The 17,163-nt window shown below is 44.2% G+C and overlaps 2 protein-coding genes across 3 annotated transcripts in view; one reads left to right on the top strand and one right to left on the bottom strand.

The window, feature by feature from the left end:
• Positions 1 to 17,163, bottom strand: part of ZNF804B (zinc finger protein 804B) — a gene marked incomplete at its 3' end in the record, with an annotated part of 239,442 nt that overhangs the window by 194,070 nt on the left and 28,209 nt on the right. Inside the window, exon 1 of one of the 2 annotated variants that reach the window (XM_081163139.1) lies at positions 3,836 to 4,874. The exons of the other annotated variant lie outside the window; for it this stretch is intronic. Coding sequence (XP_081019265.1) covers positions 3,836 to 3,943 — 108 coding nt within the window. The 5' untranslated portion in view covers positions 3,944 to 4,874. Of the gene's footprint in view, positions 1 to 3,835; positions 4,875 to 17,163 lie in introns of those variants that run through there. 2 annotated transcript variants of the gene reach the window in all.
• STEAP4 (STEAP4 metalloreductase) overlaps positions 1 to 17,163 on the top strand; it is a 235,230-nt gene that overhangs the window by 87,347 nt on the left and 130,720 nt on the right. The window lies entirely within an intron of this gene.

Raw genomic sequence — 17,163 nt, forward strand, 5'->3', positions numbered from 1 at the left:
TTTTTAAAAATGAGAGGGAAAGACATTTTCTCAAAGTTATTCTGGATGAAAATCTCAACAAGGGTAAGGACAGGGTAAAACACATTTCCTAGACATCACAAACATATTGGTTGGGTACCAGGTAGCCTCCACAGTTAAGAAGCAGAAGTCCTTGTGTCAATTACAACTGCAAAGTGAAAACCAATACAGTGATACCTTGGGTTACAGATGCTTCAGGTTACAAACTCCACTAACCCAGAAATAGTACCTCGGGTTAAGAACTTTGCTTCAGGATGAGAACAGAAATTGTGCTCCGGTGGCGTGGCAGCAGCAGAAGGCCCCATTAAGTAAAGTGGTGCCTCAGGTTAGGAAGAGCTTCAGGTTAAGAACGGACCTCCGGAATGAATTAAGTTCTTAACCCGAGGTACCACTGTACTGGCAGTGCGATCCTCTGCACATCTACCCAGAAGTCCTGTGTATGGATAGGAATGCAGTCTCACAGCTTACAGCCCTTGCTCTTTGAATGGTCATTACAGGAACAGAGGACTAAACTACAAGTGAGGCTAGGGGAGCTGCATCAGGACCAGTCTATGAGGAGGTTTAATTAAAAAAAAAACTCTTTAAACCATACACCAGATCCTGAAAAAATATCCTCCCCCAAGCCACTACAAGCCCTAGGAGTGAAACATCCCCTGGCACCCAATGTCTAGAGCAAGGATAGTCAACATTGAGCCCTCCAGATGTTGCTGGACTCCAAATCTCATCAGCCTCAGTCAGCATGACCAATGGTTGGGATTTATAGGAACTTAGTCCCAAACAATATCTAGAAGGCATCTCATGGGCCACTCCTGACTTTGAGCATTATAAAAACAGAAACTGAGGAAGTCTTTTCTCCGGGTAAGTTCCCCAAGTTCAATCGGTCAATTTTGAGGATTACAGAAGGACAACTCAACTAAGCCAAAGTAAGCATAACAGAAATAATAGCATATTGTTTTCCTGTTTTCCCCTGCCTCCATTCCTCCCCCCTTCATTTGTTCTCTCCCTTTTCTCTATTTATAGATCATAAGCCCTTGGAGAAGGGACCTGTCAAAGCTGCTCATTGTAAAGCACTCTGTACATAGATGGTGCTACAGTTTTATGGTATTTGGTTTAAGTGTGGTTATTTGTTCTACATTATCAGGGGAAGTGGTCTACAAACACAAACAAATAAATGAATGCAGTGTACCTTACTAATCTGGCTGCACTACGGGTTACACATTTTGTACATTGTGTGTACATATTTCAGCTGCTATACTGGAGTAAAGAACAAACTACGTAGAACCTTCTCACGAAATGCAAGTGTGCAACTGTGTGCTTATGAATATGTTTTCTTTAATGTTCGAGAAGAAACATGTGGAGGTACAAAACCCATATTTAGGGAAGTGCCTTTTATTAGGCCAACCCAACTGCCCTAATTTTGGATTTTTTAAAACGATGGGACACCACAACAACTTTTACTTTTTCATGTGAAGTTACAGTGCCCAGAGTCCTACAGTTTTCAGAGGAGAAGAGATAGCAAAACGAACTTCTAAAGTTCAAATACTTCTTAGAAGAGAATGCTGTGGAGCTCAGAACTAGATACATATGGTAAAGGGTCACTAGCCCATTGTGTTCATTTTCACCAGTTATTGGCACTAAAACGACAGCTCACTGGTGCTTAACACCACAGCGGTCATTTGTCTGTGTAGCTGCCATAGCTTGGCAATTAGTTAATTTTAAAAAACCCTTTGCATCATGCTCCTTGCTCAAAATTAACCCACATCTTACAGTATTCATTCCTTGGAGCAAATTCTTTTACATTCCATCAGTTCCAACATACTCCAATAAGCTTCTTATAATTCCAACTGTTTCCCATCAAATCTCCTCTGCAGTTTACAAAGCTGTCTTTGCAGTTGTTTCATAGCTTTCAGCATAGCTTTCGCTCACTTTTTCCACAATCTTCCCATTCGGGGAAGAACAGCCCTGCTGGATCAAGCCATTGGCCCATCTAGTCCACTATCCTGTTTTCACAGTGGCCAACCAGTTGGCTGTGGGAAGCCAGCAACCAGGAAGTGAGTGCAACGATTCCTCTCCACTCCTGCAGTTTCCAGCAACTGGCATTTGGAAGCACCCTGCTTTCAACCAGAGCATTGTACCTTCCTTACACTTTAGCACTTTCATTTCTTTACAGTCTCTCATTTATAGCCTCACCCACTTTAGCTTTGCCACCTGTTCAATTATATCCAATTCCATGGAACTTTCTTCTCAGCACCACATGCACTCCCTATTGGAGAACACTTCTCCAATAGCTTCACAATGGTGGGTTGCATCTCAGGGATGGGCATTTGCAACCCTAGACAGCTCCCACCTATCTACTATAATAGTGCAAGGATTGTACTTGTGAAATGTCATCTAACTATCATGTCACTGTTGAAAACTTTAAAGATATGCCGTGCTTCCGTCATCCTGCAATGAGCACTATCGTTCAACCTCTAGATTTTATTATTCTGTAGTAAAACCCCAGTCATTAAGAGGGGGTCTTTTCAGAGATTCCATTTATTGGCATTCTAATGCTGCTTTCTAGACTGTCGTTCTGCAACAGAATATTTCCCTGATCTTTTTTATACCAGAGTTTATATCCTATTCTGGGCATTAAGACACAAGCTTATACACATTCACTGGGGACTAAGTCCCAGTGAACCTAAGAGGCCTTTGGAGTAAACCTGCATAGGACTGGACTTTAAATAACCTCAGCACAACTGGCATCTTACTCATGCTCTAAGGCACTTCCATTCAACCTACCCCTTCGGCATCTTGCCGCCAATCTAAGGAGCAACGTCACCATATTCACATTGCATATTCTAACTTCTTCTTTTTTTAAAAAAAAGTAAATGAACTCTCTTGTTGTTAGAAAAGTAGACCTTGCTTAGACTGTCAAGGAGGCAGACACAAGAGAAAGGAGGAGGAAGAAGTTAGGAAAGCAGAACAGAGACGTAAAACACATTTCAAAGTATTCCTGTAATGAATGCTGGGATTAAAGTCAAGCCCTGGTTGTGAAAAAGGTCACCTGAGGTTTCCTCCTCTTGTTTTTTCTGCCTGTGTCAATTTTCTTTTGTACATTATTTTGTGAGCCTTAAAAAGCAGCTGAAAATACTTTAAAATAAATAAGACGACTTTACAACAAAAAAACCCTCTCTTCCTTTAAGCATTCTATTAATTCCACTAAGCACCACTATCATTCTCTCTGGCCCACATACTGCTTGTTTCCTTTCCTTTGCCTCTCTTACATGGCCTTAAGGTCAACTCTTGTCATTTTCAGTGGTCACTCCCAGACTCTCCCATGGCTTCCTTCTGGCGTCTAACTTTCCGCTACTCCTGTTACCCCCACCCACAAGGCTTCGAGTTCTTCTCCACCAACTTTCCGCGGCCACATATCAAAGTCGCTCTAACTTTTTTCTGCCAGCACCGTGTCCATCTGTGGTTCACCGGAGCCACAGCGCCAAATACCCTTTTTTCTAAGTAATCCGATCTATATTCCTCACCAAGACAACCGATACGCTCCTAAACACCCGAGTCTTAAGCCTGTTTCGTCGGTGAATTCGGAAGGAGAAAACTTTGCAGAAACATTCAAGAAGCTTTTTTTTTTTTTTTAAAAAAAAGTCAGCTTAAGCAACAAGATGTAACCAAATGGACCCAAGGCAGCAAAAGTGCCCGCGTCTTCTCTCCCCCCCACCCCGACGTAGATGACCCCAGACGCTCCTACGAGAAACGTGTGCCCCTATCTAGATCTATGCCGCCTGCTCTAGGTAGACCGATGATGGAGTAAGGTGCCAGTTACCGGAGAGGCCGAGCCGTTTTTGCAGAGCGGTCCCCTGAAGATCCCTTTAATGCCCCGGTAGTGCCCGTTGCTGAGATGCCTGGAGCTGATGACCAGGTAGCACGCCATGCGGGTCCGGGCGGGGTTGAGAACGGGGCAGTGGGTCAGCCCGCCAGCAGACGCCGGATCTGGAGGGGGGCGCGTGGCGGAAGCGGACGGGATCCTCTGCAGCAGCAGCGAGAGCCGCCCAGCGCCGCCGCTCCTCCTGCCCTCGGCGGGAGCAGAACCCCTCAAGGCGCAGCAGCCGCTACCCGCCCGCCCCCGGTCTCTCGCTCATCCAGCGCCCGGGTTCTCGCTGCCAACAGCAGGCTGTGTCGAAGGAAGCAGCGGCGGCGGCAACAGCAGGAGCAGCAGCCCGAGCGCACTGTAGGGAGCCGGGGAGCCAGTCCACATGCTGCTCCTCTGGGTAGCTCCGCCAAAGAAGAGACGGGGAAAAGATGGAAAGAGCGAGCGCGCAACTTGGCGGGAGGATGGGAGGCGCCGCCGCCGCCGCCGCCGCGCTTCCTCCCCACCCACCACCCCCTTTCTGGACTCGCTCCTCCGCGCTCGCTCTCTTCAGAGCAGGTTCCTATGGAGGCACGAACAGCCAGAGGGGAGGCTCTCGGAAGCAGCAGCAGCAGCGGCTCCCCATCGCTTTTCCTGGCGCCGCGGCGAGGGATGGAGAGATGAGTCCCCGCCGGCACCACAAAGTCCCTCGCACGCCGCTCGCTGCAGGCTGTGCCAAAGCCAGCCAGGGACTCCCGCCGCCTCACCTTTTAGCGCGCGCGAGCTGGCGTGGGAGAGAGCCGCGGGGGGGGGGGACGGAGGGCGCGCGCCAAGCAGCGCTTGATCCCCCTCTGCCCCAATAATGGCCGCCCAGTGGGAATTTGGAAAGGGGCAGCAGGTGGAGGTCGACGGTCCCGCGTTTTTCCTCCTCCTCCTCCTCCCTCCCTCCCTCTCGAGAGAGCGGAGGGGAAAGCAGTCAGGCATTCGCCTCAGTGGAGGAGGCGGGAATCGCTCAGACGTGAAGGGAACCCCTGGCAGCTCTCCCCCCCCAAAAAAAAACCAACAAAAAAACAACACACGCCTTGGGCAGCTCAGGGTCTAGGAAGGAGAGTCACATCCTGCGCCGCTCCACTTCCTCAAGCCTCTTCTTGCCGTCCCTGAATTCATTGAGGCGGTGTTGTTTTCCTTGGAGGCTGGGGGGCTTTGAAACGCTCCATATCCACGTCAAAAAGACGGAGCAGCTGTCCTAAGCGGAACGAGATGGAATCCCGCATCTCCCCCAAAACACGCGCGCCACCCCGCCGGCGACCCCGCCGCCTGACAATCGCTCCGCTTCTCGTTCCTCCGTTTTCCTCTCACGGGGCCGCCCTCATCATCCCGCGAAAGGCGCCGCCAAGAACTCCCCTTGAATTAGCTTCCCTGCCTCGTCAAGGAGCTTTGCCTCCCGCGTTTCCCTTCAGCTCCGGGCTGAAGGCGCGAAATGCCGGCGCCAGAATAAGGCCCGAGATCGGAAAGGATTAGTGGCAGAAAGAGGCGGGAACGGAAAGGATGGCAAATGCTGGCTGGAACTTCCAACTCTTGCTTCGCGCTATAAAACCTCGCTTCGCTTCGTTTAAAAATAAGTTAACAAGCGCATCACAGCATTTTTCCTCACAACAACCCTGTGAGGTAGGTTAGGCCGAGTGGTAGGGACTGACTCCAGGTTAGCCAGGGAGCATCATGGCTGATTTCAGGAGGGCCAAGGTGGCCCCTTGACCGTGGGTGCCTGGGGCTGCGGGTGTCATGTGGTGGCACCGAAATTTGTGGGGAATTTCCTGGGTGCTCAGGCACCCAGGGCCCCAGAGAGTTGGCAGCTATGAACCTGAAGCTCCCTGAAGTCTGACTCATTATTACACCTGGCTGGTTTTCAAATGCAGGTTGTAACCTATAAACAGCATAAAGAGCCCTGCTGGACCAGACCAAAGGCCTATCAGATCCAACATCCTGTTTACCTCCTCAGAGGCCACCCAGGTGCTGCGTGGCCCACAACCAAAACTTGAGTACAGTAGCCCCTCACTGTCATTCCCCGGCAATGGGCATTCAGAGGCATCCTTGGGACCGGGCTTTTTGAGGGAGCACTTCCTACCACATGGGCCTGCCCAAACACTTCCTTCTTCATCAGTGATTCTCCTCTGGACCGCCATCTGAAGTTAGGCAGATGGAAATAGGCAGAACATTTTCTTGAGCATGGTGTCCCACATATGGCATGCCCTCCCCAGAGACGTTTACCTGGTGCTATTTTTGATGTGTTTGGGGCAATAGGCAAAGACTCCCACTTCTGGCCAGGTATTCCAGTACATTTTATAGTTTGGTTGTTGGGGTTTTGAATTTTTATTTTATGGCTTCTGGATTTTACTGTTTTTAGTGAAATCAGCATCTGCAATGTTGCATTATTCTTTTATTCTTTTGTTTTCATGACTCAAAATTGTACACCGTCTCAGGACTTTTATACTAGGGGATGGTTTATAAATTCACCAACTGTTGCTGAAGTTAATCAGGCCCTGATATTGTACACATTCTTTCATATGCTAAAACCTTTTTTTTTAAACAGACTTTCTCAGAAGGGAAAGTTGACTCAGACTACAGGCAGTACCTCATTTCTCTTTTGAGAACTGCTTTATTGCTTTTTAACCTGTGGTTATTTTTATTGTTGTATACACCACTATGAAAGTTTGTAATGTTTAACAGCCCATAAACGTTCAAAATAAACAAATAACCATGCAATCCTGCACATGTCTATTCTGAAACAAGTTCCATTTAATTCAATGGGGCTTATTCCCAGTTAAGTAGGCATAGGATTGCAGCCTAAATAAACTGAACACCTTTCCCTCATCCCTGAGTAGGTCAGATGCTGGGGGGAAATCTCTGGAGAGCTGCTTCTACTCAGAATACAGTTAAATGGATCCAGTTAAATGGAGTAATAGTCTAGCTGCATAATTTCATAAGGAAAACCTTCCTGACATTTCTAGACAGACCTGAGCCCAATTTTTATTTCTAGAAGTATTTTTATTTCTGTTCTGCAATCTTTGCTAACCACAAGCCCAAGACAAACCAAATAGAAAGAGCTGAGGAGTAATTCATTTCCCAACACCGTGCAAAACATTTTCCACCAATATTTTCTTCCACATGAGTATGAACGCACAGTAGAAATAAAGCAGCATCTCTAATAATGAAAGGGAAACTAAAAAAATTAGAGGATTTCAGGGATAATCAAGTTCTCAAATAAAATAAAATATCAATTTTTTACTTGTAATGATCATCACATCCACTACCCCCCCCCCAATTTCTGGAAGGTAGGTAGGTGCCTGCATATAAGGAGCAATTTACAAGCTAAATAACTGACACAGTTTTGCAAGCATGAAATGCTTCCAACATTAAAGGAGTTGAAAACAGGTTGCTATTTTTCTCCTCTGCAGGGTATACACACCATCAATCTCATTTAGCTTGATATGCAAACTCAGCTTCCTTTCTTCAATACACAAGCAATGTCTCTGCAGCCCTAGTGTAAATACTGCATATATTCAGCTAATTTGGTTAAAGCCCCCACACAGTCTCAGCAATTAACTGGAGGCAACCCATTCTCCCAGATGTGTCTATATAATTATGAAACTACCACCATAAACAAAAATTGCACAGGAACACATCCTTTAACAATCAGAATTAAGCTAAAGTGTGGTTGTACTGTTAGGCCCCCATAACTCCAAACTCCAAACAAGTCAAAGTGTTGGTGCTGACGTTTAAAGCCCCAAATGGCCTCGGCCCAGTATACCTGAAGGAGTGTCTCCACTCCCATTGTTCTGCCCGGACACTGAGGGCCAGCTCCAGGGGCCTTCTGGCGGTTCCCTCACTGCAAGATGTGAGGTTACAGGGAACCAGGCAGAGGGCCTTCTTAGTGGTGGTGCTCACCCTGTGGAACACCTTCCCATCAGATGTCAAGGAAATCAACAACTATCTGACTTTTAGAAGACATCTGAAGGCAGCCCTGTTTAGAGAAGCTTTTAATGTTTGATGTTTTATCGTGTTTTTAATATTCTGTTGGGAGCTGCCCAGAGTGGCTGGGGAAACCCAGCTGGATGGGCGGGGTATAAATAAATTATTATTATTATTATTATTATTATTATTATTATTATTATTTATTATTATTATTATTATTATTATTATTATTATTATTATTACTACTACTACTACTACTACTACTACTACTACTACTACTACTCCAAAGTATTGCTATTTATGCCCTTTGGCTTTAATTTGAGAGACACATATCATTCTGGTCATAATCTGTGCCAAAAGTAGCTCACTTACCTCCTGCCTAGAAATATAATTATGGTGAAACTTTTAAGTTCAAAGAAGATGAAATGCTTTGTGGAATTTTACATGTTACCAGTACCATACATGTAACCTGCCTACTTTTTCCACTGACTTGAATGCTTGAGATGCAAAACTTAAAAGCCCATCCACAACTGCATACTTGCCATTCATAAGTACTCATTCTCTCAGAATTATGGTGGTAGGGTTTTAAACATTTTGAAAAATACATACTGTACACACATCCACCAAGAACTTTGATGCTGCATGTCTTAAGGTATTCATGGGAAACCTTGATGTAGGATTGATATGTAGCTGAGAGAATGAAAGATCAGAAGCAAACTTCTCTGTTTACTTAAAGATAGCAATCTTTAAAGATATCAAAAGTGCTATGATTGAATTGGTGTATTTGTTCAAAACCAGACTGCAATTTATTTTTTAAAAGGAAGAGGTTCGGACTATTAAGACCCTTAATTATTACCTTTTCATTTTCCTCTTAATGTAAAGTGGGCATGGTTGATTACCTTTTCAAACTAACACTGGAACAATACTCATAATTCATGCTAAGCATGCCTTGTTCAGTTTTCAGTTTGGGCTCATGTGCAAAAGAGAGAGAGGAAGAATACTGGATATTGTAAGCTATTTTAGCAAGGAGCAGAGTTGATTAAGGCAAGAATGGAAGATACAGATGGGAAGCCAATTCTGCATAGGGAACTCTGCTCCTGACCTCAGAAAAGCCTCCTGTGGCAATGACCTCATGGGTTATTTATACAGGGGTGATGTGCATTGATACAAATTGAATCTGTGTGATATGCACTGCACACACATGCCCCTTATCAGAAGATGTTGGAAGTTCAGGTGGAGCATATTAGAACTCTTTTGACTAATCAGGAATAGTGCTAGTATGAGGTTGCCTATCTTGTTTTGAAGGAACTGTCTTTTAAACTGTCGTTTCCCCTCTTCATCTTGTGAAGAACTGCAGCAACTATGCAATGTTGATATAACTTGATTTATTAAACCTTTAACTGGCAATAGGCCCAATCCATCAAAAACTTCTTTGCAAGGACCACTAACCTGATTAGAGCTGCACAAGGACTTTTTGTTGTGGGAAGTGATCCATACATTTTTTAAAAAATCTAAACTTAAATCTATGGATAATAGATAACGCTTTTGTTGAGCAAAGTCTCTTTATACAACATATTTTACTGTACAGTGGCCTAATGGTTTCACAGAATGGCAGTATGGAGAGAGGGAGAAAAAGAAAGAAAGAAAGAAAGAAAGAAAGAAAGAAAGAAAGAAAGAAAGAAAGAAAGAAAGAAAGAAAGAAAATATACTGCCACTACTTGGTCTTATTTTTTTTATCTCTGTTGGGATCAACTGAAATTTGAATACTAAGATAAATTAGGCCATTTTATAACCCAGTAATCTCCAGGGAGCAAGATAATATTGCAAGCAGCTTGATCATGTACAGATGCTGGGGCACAAGCAGGATTACTTTTGTGTTGCAGTGGCTACAGTGGCGTTTGCATGCAAAGCAGCCGGGGCAAAGCCAGTTTACTAGGCTGATGTTAGTGCTCCAGAATAAGCTCCTTAGGATGGTAAGGACCATGGATAGCTCCTTCTCCCTTTTCTACCCTCCCTTTTCTTCCAAGCTTCTTGTAGCTCTCTAAAACCTTTAAGCATCTTCCCCAAAGCGGGGGCCAAACCATAATATTAGACTTTAACTACTATTTAGAATGTATTTGGGAGATGCCGTTATCAAAAAGGAGAAGGTGCTAGCTAGATGGACAAGCACAGAATAATTGTGACAGTATGTTAAGATAGTATGTTGATACTGTGGTCCTCCTGTACCATTTGTTTATCAAAGGCAACCTGTGATTATAATACCTGCAAAGCTCTCTAGCTATCAGTATCGTTGCAGGGAGCATTTCTTACACCGCCACACATTCTTATCTAGTACATTTACTTTGAACCAAGGCAGTGAAAGGTTAGGCATTAGAACAAGGGGTGGAGCAGAATAATCACTGCAAAAGACTCACTTGCTCAACTGTCCATTCAGTTTTAAAAAGGTTTTTATTACTGTTATGAATAGTACTTAGCATTTGTTATCATGAATTTACTCCATAAGCTAATTAATCCTCACAGTCTCTTGACGTGAATGTTATTATCTCCATTTTACAAACCAAATGCTAAATCCTTATTCAGCTAAAATGTGTGCTGTAATATTAATGTCTGACTCCGTAACAAAAGATGGGAAAGCAGCAGAAGAGATGCTGAAAAGTGACCTAATTTTTTAAGGGAAAATCATCTCCTCATTTCCACTTAAGCTCGTGGTATCCAACAGAGAAACCACATGGTCACATGGTAGACTTTCCCCCAGCAACCCAGCCACCTTCACTGCTTTTATATAGAGGGTCACGAGACTTTGAGTAACTTTTATTTTCATTTCTTTTTAATTATTATTTAGAAAATGCATCAGCCATCGTTCAGTGTAAGGTCCCAGTTAAAAAAGGGAGGGGCACAATAAAGGTTTGCATTGTCCTTTCACCTTTCCAACAGTTATGGACCGTTTCTGCACATTTTGGTTACGGGGCTATATCTCCTGGCATTTCTGTAGCATCCAAGGGTACTGAAAATGTCAGAGAAAGAAGTGCTACACCCCTGGCTATTCCCATCATGTTTTTATTTACTCTATAGTTTCCATGCCCAATTAACATTTATTAACTTAGCAGAATTCATTACTACAGATTACCACAGATGGTGATGGCTACTAGCTTAGACAGCTTTTAGACAATGGGTGGAGGAAATGGGAAAGAGCAGGTCTATCAATGTCCTTTTGGCACTCATTCAGTGCTTCTTTTTTCAGGGGGTACTCAAAGGTATGCAGCACTGGGACCTCTTTTTTGTTGTTAAAAAGTGTGGCACTACTGTCGTCGTCGTCTTCTCCTCCTTCTCCTCCTCCTCCTCCTCCTCCTCCTCCTCCTCCTCCTTCTTCTTCTTTGACGATCACTCGTAGCCGAGTAAGATTGTCTTCCATAAACACAGTTTTAACAATGAGTCCGTAAGTGACTGTGGAGGCCAGTTCTGGATCCACATGTCGTTCCACAGTGGGGACACTGTTTTCTGGGTGGGAGCTGATCACAGTGTGGATTTGCCAAGCGTGCCTTCCTCCTAGCACGTTTCTCCCTTGCGTCCTGAGTTCGAGTGTCTTCAAAGTGCATGACACCTTTGGTAAAGGCTATTCTCCAACTGGAGTGCTCACAGGCCAGTGTTTCCCAGTTGACAGTGTTTATACTACTTTTTTATTTTTAGATTTGCCTTGAGACAGTCTTTAAACCTCTTTTGTCGACCACCAGCATTAGGCTTTCCATTTTTAAGTTCGGAATAGAGTAGTTGCTTTGGAAGACGATCATCAGGCATCCGCACAACATGACCAGTCCAACGAAGTTGATGTTGAAGAACCATTGCTTCAACACTGGTGATCTTTGCTTCTTCCAGTACACTGATATTAGTTCGCCTGTCTTCCCAAGTGATGTGTAAAATTTCTTGGAGACACCGTTGATGGACTCTTTCGAGGAGTTGGAGATGGCATTTATAAGAACACACACACACACACACACACACACACACACACACACACACACGGACTGCTCATACCTAACTGAAAGTCTGAGGAGAAACCAGAGCCACTCTGGGAATGTGACCGAAGAGCATTATAGAAATAACCAATTAATTAACTGGGCATTTAAAAAGGGGACCGCAGAGCTGCTTACACTGCTTTGTGGTTAAGGTTATTTCAAACTCTCAATTGTCTTTCAGGAGGGAGGTTCTCTTTAGAAGGTCATAGAATCATAGAATCATAGAGTTGGAAGAAACCACAAGGGCCATCGAGTCCAACCCCCTGCCAAGCAGGAAACACCATCAGAGCACTCCTGACATATGGTTGTCAAGCATCTGCTTAAAGACCTCCAAAGAAGGAGACTCCACCACACTCCTTGGCAGCAAATTCCACTGTCGAACAGCTCTTACTGTCAGGAAGTTCTTCCTAATGTTTAGGTGGAATCTTCTTTCTTGTAGTTGGGATCCATTGCTCTGTGTCCGCTTCTCTGGAGCAGCAGAAAACAACCTTTCTCCCTCCTCTATGTGACATCCTTTTATATATTTGAACATGGCTATCATATCACCCCTTAACCTCCTCTTCTCCAGGCTAAACATGCCCAGCTCCCTTAGCCGTTCCTCATAAGGCATCGTTTCCAGGCTTTTGACCATTTTGGTTGCCCTCCTCTGGACACGTTCCAGTTTGTCAGTGTCCTTCTTGAACTGTGGTGCCCAGAACTGGACACAGTACTCCAGGTGAGGTCTGACCAGAGCAGAATACAGTGGCACTATTACTTCCCTTGATCTAGATGCTATACTCCTATTGATGCAGCCCAGAATTGCATTGGCTTTTTTAGCTGCCGCGTCACACTGTTGGCTCATGTCAAGTTTGTGGTCAACCAAGACTCCTAGATCCTTTTCACATGTACTGCTCTCAAGCCAGGTGTCACCCATCTTGTATTTGTGCCTCTCATTTTTTTTGCCCAAGTGCAATACTTTACATTTCTCCCTGTTAAAATTCATCTTGTTTGTTTTTGCCCAGTTCTCTAATCTGTCAAGGTCGTTTTGAAGTGTGATCCTGTCCTCTGGGGTGTTAGCCACCCCTCCCAGTTTGGTGTCATCTGCAAATTTGATCAGGATGCCCTTGAGTCCATCATCCAAGTCGTTGATAAAGATGTTGAATAAGACCGGGCCCAAGACAGAACCCTGTGGCACCCCACTAGTCACTCTTCTCCAGGATGAAGAGGAACCATTGATGAGCACCCTTTGGGTTCGGTCAGTCAGCCAGTTACAAATCCACTGAGTGGTAGCATAGTCAAGACCGCATTTTACCAGCTTCTTTACAAGAATGTCATGGGGCACCTTGTCAATGCCTTGCTGAAATCAAGGTAGGCTACATCCACTGCATTCCCTTCATCTACCAGGCTTGTAATTCTGTCAAAAAATGAGATCAGGTTAGTCTGACATGACTTATTTTTCAGAAATCCATGCTGACTATTGGTGATCACAGCATTCCTTTCTAGGTGCGCACAGACTGTTTGCTTAATGATCTGCTCCAGAATCTTCCCTGGTATTGATGTCAGACTGACTGGGTGGTAATTATTTGGGTCCTCTCTTTTCCCCTTTTTGAAAACAGGGACAACATTTGCCCTCCTCCAGTCTGCCGGGACTTCGCCTGTTCTCCAGGAATTCTCAAAGATGACTGCCAGTGGTTCTGAGATCACATCTGCCAGTTCTTTTAATACTCTTGGATGCAGTTCATCTGGCCCTGGAGACTTGAATACATCTAAACTAGCCAAGTATTCTTGTACTATCTCCTTAGTTATTCTGGGCTGTGTTTCCTCTGCTGAATCATTTGCTCCTAATTCTTCAGGTCGGGCATTGTTTTCTTTATCGGAGAAGACTGAGGCAAAGAAGGCATTGAGGAGTTCAGCCCTTTCTGTGTCCCCTGTTTGCATTTCACCATCTTCTCCTCTGAGTGACCCCACTGTTTCTTTGTTCTTCCTTTTGCTACGAACATACCCATAAAAGCCTTTTTTGTTGCTTTTAACCTCTCTAGCAAGCCTGAGCTCATTCTGTGCTTTAGTTTTTCTGACTTTGTGTCTACACGTGCTGGCTATTTGTTTGAATTCCTCTTTGGTGGTTTCCCCCCTTTTCCATCTTTTGTACACATCCTTTTTTAATCTTAACTCAGTTAAAAGTTCTTTAGATAGCCACCCTGGCTTCTTTAGGCACCTTCCATGTTTCCGTCTCATTGGTATTGCCTGACATTGTTCTTTTACTATCTCCCTCTTAACAAACTCCCAGCCATCATGAACTCCCTTTCCTTTTAGTATTACTGTCCATGGGATCTCACCCAGCACTTCCCTAAGTTTTATGAAGTTGGCTTTCTTAAAGTCAAGAAATTGAGTCCTAGTATGCTTGGCTGCTCTTTTCCGCTGTATAGTAAACTTCAGAAGAGCATGATCACTTGCGCCTAATGATCCTTCCACTTCTACCCCACTAACCAGGTCATCAACATTGGTTAGGACCAGATCTAAAATGGCTGTTCCTCTTGTTGCTTCTCCCACTTTCTGGACAATGAAGTTGTCTGCAAGGCCAGTGAGGAATCTGTTTGACCTTATGCTCTTGGCTGAGTTTGACATCCAAGAAATATCCGGGTAATTGAAGTCCCCCATTACTACTATCTCCCTTCCTTTTGCATGCTTGGCCATCTGTTCCAGGAAGGCATCATCTATGTCCTCCGTTTGGCTTGGGGATCTATAGTAAACTCCCACAATGAGGTCTCTGTTATTCTTCTCTCCCTTAATTTTGACCCAAATGCTCTCACTTTGGCTTTGAGGTTCTAAATCTTGGATCTCTTCACAGGTATACACATCCCTGACATATAACGCCACTCCTCCTCCTTTCTTGTCTAGTCTGTTTCTCTGAAATAGATTGTATCCCCCCATTTTTACATTCCAATCGTGGGACTTATCCCACCAGGTTTCAGTGATGCCTATTATGTCGTATTTAGTTTGCTGTACCAAGAGCTCAAGCTCATCTTGTTTATTTCCCATGCTTTGCGCATTAGTGTACAGACATTGAAGTCCATTAATCATTCCCCTGTGTCTCTTATTTAAGGATTTTTTCCTCCCACCACTAGGTCTGCGTGCTGTTTGCTCCATTTGGTCTATGACATTTGGATGATCATCTTCATCAATTGATAGACTCCTACCTTCAGGAGCACTGTCTCCCTCCCCCACATTAGTCAGTTTAAAGCCCTCCTGATGAGGTTTCTGAGATTTTTGGCAAAAACATTTCTCCCAACCGTTGTGAGGTGCAGCCCATCACTTGCCAGAAGTCCATCTTCAAGAAACTGCAGTCCGTGATCTAAGAATCCAAACCGTTCCTGTTTACACCATTTGTGAAGGTCATGTTTAATGGGGGAAGCTGCCCCTTCTGTGTTTCAGGGACCTCCTGCTCACTTCAGCCTTGCAAAGTAACTTTGGAAGCTAAACTCCCAGTAGAGCAGACAGAGCTGAACCTGTTGACCCTGAGGAAGTTGCAGACGTGCCCTTTGTGGGCCAACATCTGCCTTGTCATCATGAGAGGCCCTTGATGTCTGCCTCAATGTCCTTCCCTGGTGGTACCACTGGCTTTGATCTCTCTTTTTAATGAAAGTGTTATATGTAGTAGAGGAGTACATCAAGTGCTGGAAAACACTGTTAGCCGCCTTGCCCAAGCTAGCTGCGCTGCCAACTCCACTACTTCAGTTTCAGAATGACGTGTCCTTCAGCTGGTTTCTTGAGACAGGACACTTTCATTTCTGGGACAGTGACAGTGCTGGGTAGGAGCATATGAACAAGTTTCTACGTGTAAGAACAGGAGGGAGACAGTGCAAGAAGACAGCTTACTTGTCTGCCTGCCTCCTTCCTTTCTCCGCAGCTCTTATGTTTCTGCATGCTAAAGGACTTGCAAGCCAATAGGCTTCATAGACAAAATGACACATTTCTATTTAGTTACACTTTTCTCAACCTTTCCATTCAGCTTCACTTTTCTTGAGCAACCCACCAGCACCGCAATAGGGAACCTTTTTTGGCCCAAGGAACATAATCCCTTCCAAGACATGAAAGGTTATGGGCTATGGCCAAGTAGGGGAACCTCTGGCCCTAAAAGTGTTTATTGAATTACAACTCCAATCATTCATGACCATTGACCATGCTGGTTGAGGGTGCTGGAGCTTTCCAACAACATCTGGAAGACCACAGGTTCCCCAGATCTGGGCAGGTGCTCTTTCACTCTCCCTAATCCATCTCACATGAGGGAAACCATGCCCCAATCCATGGAATATAGAATAAATGGCCCAACGGCACCTGACGGTAATAATAGATTAAAAATACATTAAAACATCAGTCATTAAAAACTTCCCTAAACATGTATCTAATATATTGGACCAGCAGCCATTATGGAGGATGGACCCAGTGTCTGATCCACAGGGCTCCTTGGCTGAGCTCATCAATAGCCAACAAGCTCTAGTGCATTTCCATCTTTCGCTGTTGATTCATTTGGACCATTTCCCTTTTCAATATAGCATACTGAAATAATTCCAAATAACCTGAAGTTAAAACTGCTTACAGTCAGGTTTCAATTAAATTTCCTAGATATCTAGGCTCTTATCTATCTGATTCCACAATCACCCAGTTGCCAACGTATATATTTTTATATACCTGGGGCATTGTGAGTATAATCGGGTTGTGCTATTTTGCCTTGTTACTTTGTAACTACAGTGATTGTGAAAATGATAATATACCCCCTGAATGGGAGTACCTTGGAGTGGCACAGCATGGTATTTAATGACATTTACAATACCAGCTTTCTGGGTCAGCTGCATTTGTTCAACTTACTGATGAAATTGTTATGCACCACCTTCCTATTTTTCCCTCTGTACTCTACAAATTTATTTAATGTCTCCCTGAATATGTGGATTATGTGCTCCTAGCCTGCCTGTACTTATAGTGCAATCTGGAGAAAGAGTCCACATTAAACCAATTAGTTTAAAAGAATAATACAGTTTAGTCTGGAAAGGCATTATTTTGAAGAATACTAGCTAGTATCATTTTACTAGCTAAAACAGAATTTACCGTATTTTTTGCTCTATAAGACTCTTTTTCCCTCCTAAAAAGTAAGGGGAAATGTGTGTGCATCTTATGGAGCGAATGCAGGCTGCGCAGCTATCCCAGAAGCCAGAACAGCAAGAGGGATTGCTGCTTTCACTGCGCAGCAATCCCTCTTGCTGTTCTGGCTTCTGAGATTCAGAATTTTTTTTTTCTTGTTTTCCTCCTCCAAAAAATAGGTGCGTCTTGTGGTCTGGTGTGTCT

The sequence above is a fragment of the Podarcis bocagei genome, assembly GCF_964188305.1.
Source record: "Podarcis bocagei genome assembly, chromosome: 12".
Taxonomy (NCBI): Eukaryota; Metazoa; Chordata; class Lepidosauria; order Squamata; family Lacertidae; genus Podarcis; species Podarcis bocagei.